The sequence below is a fragment of the Stegodyphus dumicola genome, chromosome 6, assembly GCF_044657685.1.
Source record: "Stegodyphus dumicola isolate Sdum_Otavi_A_Nest chromosome 6, ASM4465768v1".
NCBI classification, from domain to species: Eukaryota; Metazoa; Arthropoda; class Arachnida; order Araneae; family Eresidae; genus Stegodyphus; species Stegodyphus dumicola.
This window is the reverse complement of record NC_140773.1, coordinates 193,386,460-193,398,910: the sequence shown is the minus strand read 5'-3', so window position 1 is coordinate 193,398,910 and position 12,451 is coordinate 193,386,460. Positions and strand designations below refer to the sequence as shown.

The 12,451-nt window shown below is 33.9% G+C and overlaps 1 protein-coding gene across 1 annotated transcript in view; it reads left to right on the top strand.

Annotated features, from left to right (window-relative positions):
- The window catches only part of LOC118190392 (uncharacterized), a 50,796-nt gene extending 39,133 nt beyond the window's left edge, over positions 1 to 11,663 (top strand). Inside the window, exon 5 of the mRNA XM_085819301.1 lies at positions 11,430 to 11,663. Within this exon, the coding sequence (XP_085675427.1) occupies positions 11,430 to 11,579 (150 nt within the window). The 3' untranslated portion in view covers positions 11,580 to 11,663. The remainder of the gene's footprint in view (positions 1 to 11,429) is intronic.
- Positions 11,664 to 12,451: the final 788 nt, after the last annotated feature.

Below are 12,451 nucleotides of genomic sequence, written 5' to 3'. Positions count from 1 at the left end.
GTTTTTCAATTACTCGCGCGTAAAACTAAAGTTGATGTATAATAGGAATATGTAAAGACTTAAATATTGTAAAAGTTATTGTATAAATTTTATTTAAAACATTCTGGCAAGAAAGAAGTTTTAGTCTGAAAGACTTTTTGAAATGTAGTATTTCAATGTAGAAGAATTGGCACTTGCTTTGAAAAGAATAGAATTTAACAATGTACTACTAATGTATGTTTTCAAATGCGTAAAATTAACGGCATGTTAATATGTTCTTATATACAATGTGAACTGTTATTTTAAATGTTAAGAAATACCGTGATATGGTAAAAGTGAAAGTAATGTTAAAAATTTTTTTTTTATTCGTGTGACTGTAAAAAGACCAAATCATCGTGAATATGTGTTAAAGGTTGAATGAATGTAGTTAGGCTCTCTGACGCTACACTTCAGAGTTAGCCACTTTCAGAATAGTACCTCAGGGTTTAGAGATGAAGATAGAGTGTGTTACGAGGTCTTGTTATGTTGAATTTTAACACGTTAGTGTTTTGATTGTAGGCGGCAGTGTTGAACACTCGTACATAAACACATTCGTGTTTGGTGTTTTCTTTTACAACACATGTCAGAGAGCACGGGGAGAGATAATTAAACAAAGTTATGAATGAAATAAGAATGTTAAGAGAAATATAAATATGCATGTTACTTGCCATTTCATTGTGTAGCATTTCATTAAACTAGTTTTCCTTCCAGAGATCTGGAAGGAACCAGATTTGAATAAAAGCTCCTGTTTAGATGCAGTACAGATCAAAAATTGCGTGTCCTTGGAGCTGCTATTGTAAAAAGAAATTTCTTTTTTTAAAATTTCTAGTTTCTAGTGAGAGATGTTTGTAAAAGATTGGCCTCGCGTTAGAGCTAAAAGTTTTCAACAAGGTCGTTTTAGACCTCAGTTTCAAACTAATTAACTCTGGCGGGAAGTATGTAAGGATCTTAAGTTTTACTAACGTTTATTTTATTTTAAATCTTTACTATCACTTCTTATTTTCTACTTCCGGCCAGAATTATAAGCGTTAACTTATTTATGCAAAATTTGTCTGGCGAACGCCAAGTACTTAAGTTGTGGCTTTTTGCCAAGCGAGAGAGAGGAAGGAATTAGTCGAAGCAGGCCACTTACCTTAGAAGTTTTACTCAGTTGCTGGTTGCCTTCCAGGCCAGAGGTTTAATCCTCTTGATAATTTTTAAACGTATTGTAGTGTTAACAGTTCTCTGTACTACATACGGCTTCCTGTTAATATAAGGCCAATCTTCCACGTTTATTATTTCAAAGTTAAGTTAGCGTTTAGTTATATTTTTATATTCTTACGTTTAGACCACAAATAGTGGGTCTTTGTATTCCGAAGTACGGAAATTATTGTAAAGAGAGAAAAATAAAGGGTTTTGTATACCCTTCTTGTGTATCCTGTCTACTTCCCACAGTTATTGAACATAGCTTTAGTAAGCTCTCTGTTCCGAGTCAGGTCCTTGCATGTTCCCAAAGAAAGTAAGACGGAACATAGAACCTGATAGCTATATGTCAAAAATATAAAGGAAGGTAGAGGGAACCTGAATAAGCAGATATCGTATAGGAATGTGTGTGCGGTAATGCCGCATTAAAGCGCTAGCCCGTAAAGCGATATGAATTATAGGAAACTGAAAACACAAGACAAAAGAAAAAAGAAATATTAACAATTTACAATAGGTGCCCGAAAGAGGAGCCAGCAACAGCGACACAAGATTCACAGCGGCGGTGCATGGATCGGCGTACATTAGAAAAGACGTCCGGCATTTCGAGCACAGGCCCAGTAGCAACAGGCAAACAGGCAACAAGAACTTCTGCAGATGTGACTAGACTCAGGTACACGAGGCTTTTAATATGACCCCCAAAAGAAGAAATCCAAGCAGGTTAAACCAGGAGCAAGCGGATGCCAGGGAGCTGATCCGTCCTATCCAGCAATGCTGGCCATAGATAGCATCCAAGTGATTTCTGACGTTCCTAGACTCTTAAAACGATCTACTTGTGCTTAATTCCCGATGATGATGCTCGAATGTTGTACGATCCGGCTGATTTCTATCGGGTAATCTCTCCCTGTACATCCTTTGAGCAGCTAATCCATTTCTTTGTGCAGCCCCATACATGAAATGCATGTCGGCAAGCTCCGCATTGGTGTAACGATGCATTTTGTTCGAGATCCGTACGGGAAATGAAAAATCCAGCTAGCGCAATGCTTTTATACGCTGCACTAATTAGCGCTCTCTGGCGGCTCAACGCACCATTAACGCACACACATTCCTGTACAAAATATGCTTATTGAGGTCCCCTCTACCTGCCTTTACATTTGAACCACCCTGTATATTCAACTGATAATTACTAAGAATATTTGATTTTTTATTATAATTAATCAAAAATAGCATGTCTATATCATCCGTTACAGAATTATTTGTGTTTCAGTTTTTATGATCTAAAGTCGAAACTAAAATAATTACAATATGTAATTTTTTAAGGGCTTTGTTAATTTGAAATTTTTGATAACTATCTCCTTTTCAAGGATTAGATTGAAATCTGAAGCTTTCAGACTAAAACTTCCCCGAGGGTGCTCCTACAAGGATGCCTTTTCATACGTACTGGCGAGAGAGTATCAAGTATAATTTACCACTTAACAATATTTATTAGCTGACTAGATTCGGTTCAGGAAATAGAGATAAATATTGCCACTGAAAATGGAGATTTATTTACAGCTATAAATACTGCCACTGAAAATGGAGATTTATTTACAATCTAACTGATTGAACAATACGCAATTTTATTTTTATTTTAATAAGAAGGCACTAGATTTGGCAGTGTGCCTCAACCAAAATTTTTCAACAGTAAATTAGAACATCCCTTTTCCAATTATATTAAAAATACTGGGTGATACATTTGCAGTGACATACCTGGAGGGGGTGATCCACCTCGGGCGGCCATTTTTAGGAGCAGCATCTTTTGCGTGGAACATTATTTTGTAGGAATTAGTCTTGCAGATTTTCGAAGCACGTGCAGAATAATGAGATTCTGAATTACATATCGAATTAAATTGAGGAGAGAAATAGTAGTTTTTACTCAAGGTAAAGTATTCAAAAAATCAACATGAGATTTTAACAGTTACATACCCTTGTTATACCTTTTTTATTTCGTCTAAACTTCTGAAAGTTACGAATACACGTATCAACTAAATTATGATCACGATGGCATTGACAATGACGAGTTCCTTATTAAGTTAGAGATATTTCATTTCTTTTATCACTAGAGAAAACGAGACAGAAAGTGGAGGGCGGTCTTTTGAATTTTTGCAGCTATTCCAAAATAGAATCCCAAGTATAAAACTCCAAATATTCTAATAATATTGCGAACTTTCCTTACAAGTACTGTAAGAGCTGTTGGTTGCGAGAAGTTTTCTAAGTTAAAGAATAATTAAAAAAGTATATTAGAATTATAAATACTATTTATTTTGCCTTTCAGATGTATTTACGAATTAAAATTTTTTATTTTGCACTTAAGTTATTCATATCCACTGTTAATTGCTCCCTCACGTTTGGATTCTTGGAGCTTCTGTACTAATTTTTTTGAGTTCCTTTTTCTATTCATTATTTTAATTATTAATACTTTTTAATGAATTTTCCGTTCTGATTGGTTGACTTAAATTTATCAGATTCTGATTACTAATAAAAATCCCCATTCTTTCATTTTTATGTTTTGTTATTTAGAAAAGTGATTTTGCTTTGATTTTTAAGTAATCTCGATTGTTTAGTTCTTAGCAGTATTACAATCAGAACAGATTTCATTTCATTCTGTGTTTGAGTACCCAATATATGGCGCTACAAATCGCTTCTTTACCAACATAGAACTAGGGAAAATATTGCTTAAAAACAAAATTTGGTACAGCAATAAAATCGTCAATATTAGCTGCATAGCTCTGTTTTACACTTCTGCAAATATTTTCTCTTTTATTACTATTGTTATTTGGTACAGCAATAAAATCGTCAATATTAGCTGCATAGCTCTGGTTTACACATCTGCAAATATTTTCCCTTTTATTACTATTATTCGCTTATCTATCAATAATGCAAGCACAATAAAAATCTTTGCTCCATGACTTCAAAGAAAAATATTAAAATTACCTTTTAAACTAAAGATAGACAATTCAATTATGCATTGCTTTTTACAATATTTTAGCATGAATTTTCGAAATTACATGTATCACCTTTGTATACCTTTTGATATATATATAGCGTAGGTCACAGGCCTCTTTAATTTACTCATAATTACTTTTATTTATAATTTATTTTCTAACTAAAAAATGGCAGCTTTAAGTGCTATTTTAGTACCAGCCTGATTTGACTCTAGCACAGTGTTTCTTAACCTTTTTGGCACAATGAACCACTTTAAAAATTTTAAATATGTCACGGACCCCTCTGTGAAAAAAAAATTGCTTAAACATCATTTATTACAAAATATATTCTGTTTTATTATTTAATTATTTTAATATTTTTATTTTAATAGTATAAAAAATTTGAAGAAATTAAAATTTTTAATGTGAAGGCTGTTGCTGCTTTTTCTTGATTAACAGATTGAATTGAGGGATGGTTTTTGACAAAGCAACGCGCATATCATGTTCGACATTCAGTCTATTTCGATGTTTTGTTTTTATTGTGACAAGTGTGGAAAATCCCGCTTCGCAAAGACATACTGTAGCAAACGGAATAATGGCTGCCATAGCTCGTTTTACAAGCAATGGGTAGGCTTCTCTTAAAGAAGACCAAAACTCTCCAAGAGTTTTTGATTCGAAATCCATTTTTAACAAGGACTTTGTTTTCAAATCAATTAGCTCATCTTTGGCAAGGTTCATGTCATCGATACAGTCAATATCACAAAGGAAAGGATTACGAATCCACAACTCGTCTTTTATATTTATTCCATCCGAATTGAAATATTTTTCAAATGAAACTTGAAGTACTTCCAGGTGTCACAGATTTCATTTTTCAAGTTATTCAATAACAAATTATCTTTCCGAGATCCATTTTCAAAAAGCCCTTCGTCCAACATTTGAAAATTTGCATATATCCCATTTTGAATTCTAATTTTCCAAAGTGACATTTTCAATAAAAATGCCTGTAGTTTCTCAGTGGCATCCATAATTGTTGTATCGGGCCCTTGAATTGAAAGACATATATCGCTCATGTGGTTAAAAATGTCTGCAAGGTAAGCCAATTTACATATAAAATCTTTTTTCTTGAAATATTCGAAGAGTGAGTTATCGTTTTCTTCTAAAAAAAGTGGTACTTCTGTTTTCAACATGAAAATTCGTTTCAAAACCTGCCCTCGTGACAGCCAGCGCACTTCCGTGTGATACAGAAGTACCTCATGTTCTGCGTTCATTTCTTGACACAGTGTTTTAAAAAGACGATGATTAAGAGCTCTACTTCTAATAAAATTCACAGTTTTAATAACTATTGACAATACTTCTTTTAAGCTGGTTGGAAGAGTTTTTGTAGCCAGTGCATGTCTATGTAAAAAACAATGTGTAACAATAACATTATGAGCCTCTTTTTTTACCAAATGGGCAAAACCAAATTTATTGCCAAGCATCGCAGGTGCTCCATCCGTACAAAGTTAATGAAGTTTTTGTTTCCAGTCGAAGTCGTGTATGGAAAAGAAAACATTTAAAATCGCTGAAACATCAACTGCCTTACTAGTTTGCAAAAGAGGCTCACAAAATAAGAATTTTTCTTTGATAGTATCAGCAGACGCGTAACGAACAAAAACAAGAAGTTGACTACAATTCGAGATGTCAGTAGTTTCAACCAGTTGCATACTAAAGGGAAATGGCGATGCTTTCAATTCATCGATGATCTGTTTCAAGATATTGCAAGAAATTTTCAACTATTCCTGTATGTATCACATCTTTGTACAATGGAATAGCCTCAAGTTTTTTTCTCTGTTCTAGTTCACAAACTAATTCAACCATTTCCAGGGCACATGGCTTAATTAATGTCTCTCCAATAGTATGCGGTTTCTTACTTTTGGCAATACGATATGCAACTCTGAAAGATGCCTCAACCAAAGGTTTTTGTGAAATACCAAATCTAAGTTTGGTTAATGTTCCAGATTTCAAAAACTGGGCTTTTTTCTTTGTAAAAAATTCTAGATCTTTAGATGCATTTTCAGGATGAAGAGATTTGAGATGCTCTATCAATTTTGCCGGTTTCATACTGGCGTTTGCCGAAACTTTTTCCACACAGAAAGCATTGTGGCTTTTCAACACCGTCCGATTCCTTCATGCAGCAGAATCCATATTTTACATAATTTTCATGCCCACCAGCGGCCGAGCGGTAACGTCGCTGAACACTGGTAGTTCGGTCTGAGGTTCGAATCACGCGAACGGGCTGGCTGCATGGGTGTTTTCGTGGTTTTCCCCATGTGTAACGTGTATACGAGCCAGTTCCTCCACGAAGGCATCCCTCCCCTTAGGCAAATAGCCCCAGTGAGCTTTGCCATAATTAAATACACCATAATTTTCATCATACTTCCTTTTTTTTTTTGGACATTTTGGGCTAACAAAAAAAAAAAAAAAAAAAAAATCAAATAATCAAATGAAACATTAAGAACAAACATTAAGACACAAAGAAACACTTGAAAAAAAAATACTTTAATTACAACTTGTGAAAAAGTAAAAGAAATGTTTTGTTTTAAAAATTTGCAAGAACTTTGCGGAACTGATTTTAACGTCACTTTATTTCCAAGTGAAGTAAAATTCAAAGGCTACTTTGTGTTTCTAAAAATTTCAAATTTTATATGGTTTGCGAATGTTCTTTTCCTCCTCGTATTGTGGAGGTCTCTATTATTGGGAAATGGCAGACAGACAGCTTACAGAGGTTGCCCTGACAAAAAAAGTTTTTTTTTAAAATAATTTTTAAAATTTTTTAAATAATAATGCAAACATTTTAAAAATTAGGAGCAGTCGGCGGACCCCCAAAATATGACCCATGGACCCCCAAGGGGTCCATGAACCACAGGTTAAGAAACACTGCTCTAGCAGAAATATAATTTGATGCTTACCTGGAAGAAAGACTATACACTCTCACTTAATATGGATGTTGTTAATTGATGATAGATTCGTTTATTCTCCTTGATAAGTCAATTAATCCACGATCAATGACAATAGCTACTTTTTTAATACTTAATATTATTACTTTTGATTTTGGTATTTTTGCAATTAAGGATTTTTCTTTACAGTTTTTTTTAAAGCAGTAGAGGTTTAGAAACTACTAATTAAAAATTTTTTAATAATTCATGGTTTTAATTGAATTTCTGTTTCTTGGAGGTGGCATATGAAAAGTTTTCTAACTGTAAATACATATATATATATATATATATAATATATCAAGCAAAGTAGTATATATATATATATATATATATATATAATTTATCAAGCAAAGCAGTAATAACAATTTATGAAAAACCAATTTTGGTCTAGAAAACATCTTGCGCAATATGCTGCAAAATAAGTAAAATATAAAAATTGTAGAAAGCTCGCCTAAAAGTTACCAAGAGCTGCTGCTCCAAAAGGTATAAAACGTTTTCAAAAATTAATACACATGAAAAGCAAATCATTAGACATGTAAAAGCCTGTTTGGAAGTCGAATTTGGCTAATTTACCATTTTCCGCTTACTTTTTAACTTTTTCAGTTTTTTAATTTTATTTATGTTTTACATGTCTAATGATTTGCTTTTCATGTGTATTAATTTTTGAAAACGTTTTATACCTTTTGGAGCAGCAGCTCTTGGTAACTTTTAGGCGAGCTTTCTACAATTTATATATATATACATATATATATAATCCCCACTACCTAAACAAAATATTTCAGCATAGAAAAGAGAAAAGCTGTCCTATGCACATAATATTGAATTTTTTAATATAATTTTAAATCGTAAGGAATGATGTCTTGAAATTTTATAGATATAATGATATAGTTACTCCAATTATGAATAGACAGTTATGCTTTATTAAAGTTTTAATTTTGTTTTCCTTTGGAAGTATGTATCATGTCTAAAAATATTTCATTTTAAAATTAATCTAACATTTGAAATAAAATGTATTATAGAACAAACACAGCGAATACTCTGCAAGACTCATGATTACAGATGATTTTTATTTTCTGCGCAGGTAACCGTTTTAGAGCTAACGCAAATTTCTGTTCATATATAGAACATTTTCAGAAGTGGTTGCCTCAAAAGAATCTACTGTAGTCATATTCCCCTGTACTGTGACGATACCATACCAAGCATCATTGAAGAATAAATTTTTCACAACGAATTATTCTATTTTATTTGATCCGTTAATTAAAACGTTTTAAAATAAATCAACTAGTACTTGAGCTACTAGTACTATTCTTCATTTTAAACTAGTAATTCATTTAAACTTCATTTTAAAATAAATCAACTAATACTTGAACTAAATTAAAACATATTTCAGAACAAATTATCATAACACACCTGATTAATTTACTAATGAAAAGAAATAATATAAAAATGTGCATTTTTTACTTTACAGACAGTTAGCATTTAAAACTGGATATAATAGTTATTCATCATACTGCTCATTTTCTTCATTCTTATGTCTTTCTTTTCTATACGTATCTGAGCTATATGTATGCATGGGTGGTGAAGGTACAGAGTAAACACAGCACATTTCTTTTCCTTCCAATGACATCTTCATTCGAAGTAGGGAATCTAGGAGTTCCAAACACATTCAATTTCGATGCTTGGTTTTGGTCAAAGTGACTTTTGGAAATACTCTTTGTATTGCTTTTTGGTTAACTTTAAAGACTGAACAAAGCAATAAGTAGAACACTGGAAAACATCAGCGACTGGAGCTGAAAACTGTTTGCACCTGCCTTCTATTATTTGTCAGATGCATGTTCTATTAAGCCCAAATAAATTATTTTATTTATTTATTATAAATTAATTTTAACATAAAAGTATTCTACTATGTATTAAAAATGTTAAAGACGTAAAATGTAGCACAAGATAATGATAGCGTGGCAAAAATTTTGCAATATCGCATGAACATAAATTTTAGTCGATCAGGTTTGTCAAAAGTAGCAAATTTACAAAAAAATTGCATCATCTGGTGAATACGGTCAAGAGGGCTGGCAGAGTCGTAGCTAGGGTTTTCAGCGCCCAGGGACAACTGAACATTTCGCGCCCCCTACTGCTTGCCAAGGATGGAAAACATTTAAATCTAAAATGTCGTAACATCAGTTTGGCGCCCCTTGGATTATGCGCCCGGGGACAGATGCCCCCCTCTAGCTACGCCCCTGGGATTGGCAAATTCAAGGGCCGCCTCGGGCGACTAAAGCTTTAGGTACGCCACTGTGCATTTGCTCTTTAATGATGCAAAACGCTGTTAAAATTAATACTAGCCTCTTCCCTTTGCCTCTCTAGGTCACTGTACCGTAAAATTCTGATACAAATATCACAACTACCATGTACGCCAGTTGAATTGTACACAATTTTTGCTGCACTTCATTTATACTTATTTTCTCGAAATACTGTAACTTAATTAACTGATTCCTGAAAGCAAGTTGAAAATAACATCAAAAATTGCAAATTTCGAAACAAGATATCCCGGTCAATTTTTGCCGTACAGGAGCCAAACTTCTTACATAAACACTGTTGGCCACCCAACTTGGAACACCAAGAAAGACAAGAGATATTACAACAAAATTTATTTAGTAGATAACATGTTAACCAAGTATCAAATGATTAAATTTATAGTTACTTCTGTGAAATGTGGTTCCTTCCAGAATCAGTAGCCAGAGTAACCGCCATTGTTGGACATCACTGCTGCCAAACGCCTCGGCATTGATTCAAACAGACTTTGGATGTGTTCTTGGGGTACAGCAGACCAAGCAGCTTCAACACGTTGCCAAAGTTGATCTGGTGTGGCAGCTTGGGATATAATCTGTGTCAATTGTTCAGCAACCATGGACCACATGTTTTCTATCGGTGAAAGATCCGGAGAGCGAGCCGGCTAGGGAGGCAATTCAATTTAGCGATTGACAAAGAACCCTTGGACAATGCGTACCACGTGTGGTCGCGCATTATCTTGTTGAAATATGGCGGTGGGCAAGCCCTGAAGGTAAGGAAGGACAACTGGCTCCAACACCTCGGAGATGTAGCGCTGGCTGTTTAAAGTACCGGCAATGCGTACTAGAGGAGTGCGAGAGTGATATCCAATACCGCCCCATACCATAATACCCAGAGCAGGACCAGTGTGGGGTGCATAACGCAGCTGTTCGTCGGATTCGAGTCTGCACATTATCTGGAGACACCGAATCCGACCATCGTGGTGTTGCAGACAGAAGCGTGACTCGTCAGTAAAGACAATTTCATTCCATTCTGCCTTCCACATCCTTCTTTCATCGTACTATTGGCGGCAGAGATTCTATAGTATTCTATCGTACTATTGGCGGCAGATATTCTGTGGTTCTGCGTCAAGGGTAGACAAAACAATGGACGGCTTGCGGACAGACCACACTGCTGTAAACGGCGTCGAATGGTTAGCGTAGACATTGGATGATGCTTTACAGACTGAATGTGCTGTGCTATGGTTCGTGATGTGACTGAGCGATCCGTCGCTGCCATGCGCACAATTTTCCTGTCATCACGTGAAGTGGTGCACTGAGGTAGATGCGATCGAACACGTCGGTCCGTCGTACCCTCCTGCATCCAACGATCACACATCCGCATTACAGTTGTTTGGTTTCGCCCAACACGACTACCAATTTCCTTGAAAGATAATCCACACTCTCGGTAGACCACTATCCTTCCTCTGCCGAACTCGGATACTTGATCAAACGATGATCGCTGTTTACTACGAGGCATAATTTATCAATTTATTTTTTGAAAAAACCACAAGATAAACACAATTGTCGAACTTGAAATCGTCGAAAACTTTAAGCCTTAAATAGCGTTTTGAAGTGGCGCCACAGGTGCGCGTGATGAGCAAGCGCTGAAATTCTAATCATTTGCATATCTCACCTCCGCTAATGCATGTTGTAAATTTCATGTTATTTGCATGCTTCCTTCAGGGTGTTGCATTTACGGTGGCCAGCAGTGTATATATATAAGTATTTTTCATAACGAGAGTAAAACTTTTCCAAAAATAAGTATATGGACCGGAATTTCGTTATTTGTCCAAAATTAATTTTTTACATTACTTCGTAGAAGGAATTAATAAAATAAATAAAAATAATAATAAATACGCGATAATTTGAAATAATGTTACTATTATTATTGTGTTGAATTTTTTAAATATTTTATTTATAAAAGTCAAATCTGAAGTATCTGAAATTAAATTTTTTACTCTCTTTAGATGAAGCCACATGGTTTTTCTGTAGATGATGTAAACAAAAAGTTACAAGATGTTCAGGAAAAAGGATTCACATCTATTGAAAGTGAAGTAGATGCCGCTCTGGAAAAACCTTTAACTCCAACTACACCAGTTCCTCATGAAGAATTATGAAAGAATAGTTTACTTAATGCATTTCATTCTCTAAGTAATGGTGAATTCAAACATTCATGTAAATAACATACTTCTTAAAACATAGTTTTCAGTCATTTAATCCTAAAATGCACATATGTAAAGATTTTTCCCATTAAGGTGTAGTAAATCACGTTTCACTTCGTCATCCAACGTAAAATTTTGTTTTAGGTTACGCAGAAAATAGTCTCCGATTTTTTTTAATACATACATGCATGCTAAACATTAAATATCAATTGTCCTTTAACTAAAAACATATTCTCAATACATTCTGCGACTCAAATTTGTTTTCGGACATTTGTAGTTTTGAAATTTATTTTAATAGATCTTGTATTAAATACTGAAACACAAACTTCAAAATGTTTTAATACGTTATTTTTTTTCCTTTATTTTAAGCCTCGCTTGTTATAAAATAAATATCATCAAAACTCTCCTTGCAATAAAATAATTTATTCGAAAAGTGTTAATCAGTAACTCCACAATAGTTCGGACATCTAAAAATTTTGTTGAGTCATCATAATAATCGTCATAATAATAATTATCGTTTGTACTTGGCATTTATTACTGATCTAGCAAAACATATTAAGAGTTTTACATCTGAAGTAAACATAGAAAAATGTTACAAATTCCCACTGAATTCTGTTAGAAATTAAACTATTCACCATTTTAAAGATATGAATAATATGGATCAGTATAAATACGTCTAAAATATTCTTACTGAACACTTAACAGCATCTGCAAGAAAACTTGGAATGGCAGATTCATCCAAGTACTATTAGGTTAATGATCATAAATATACAGTCTTAAAATGTCCGGTTCTGATTGCTATACAACTCTCATAAAGTTACAATAAC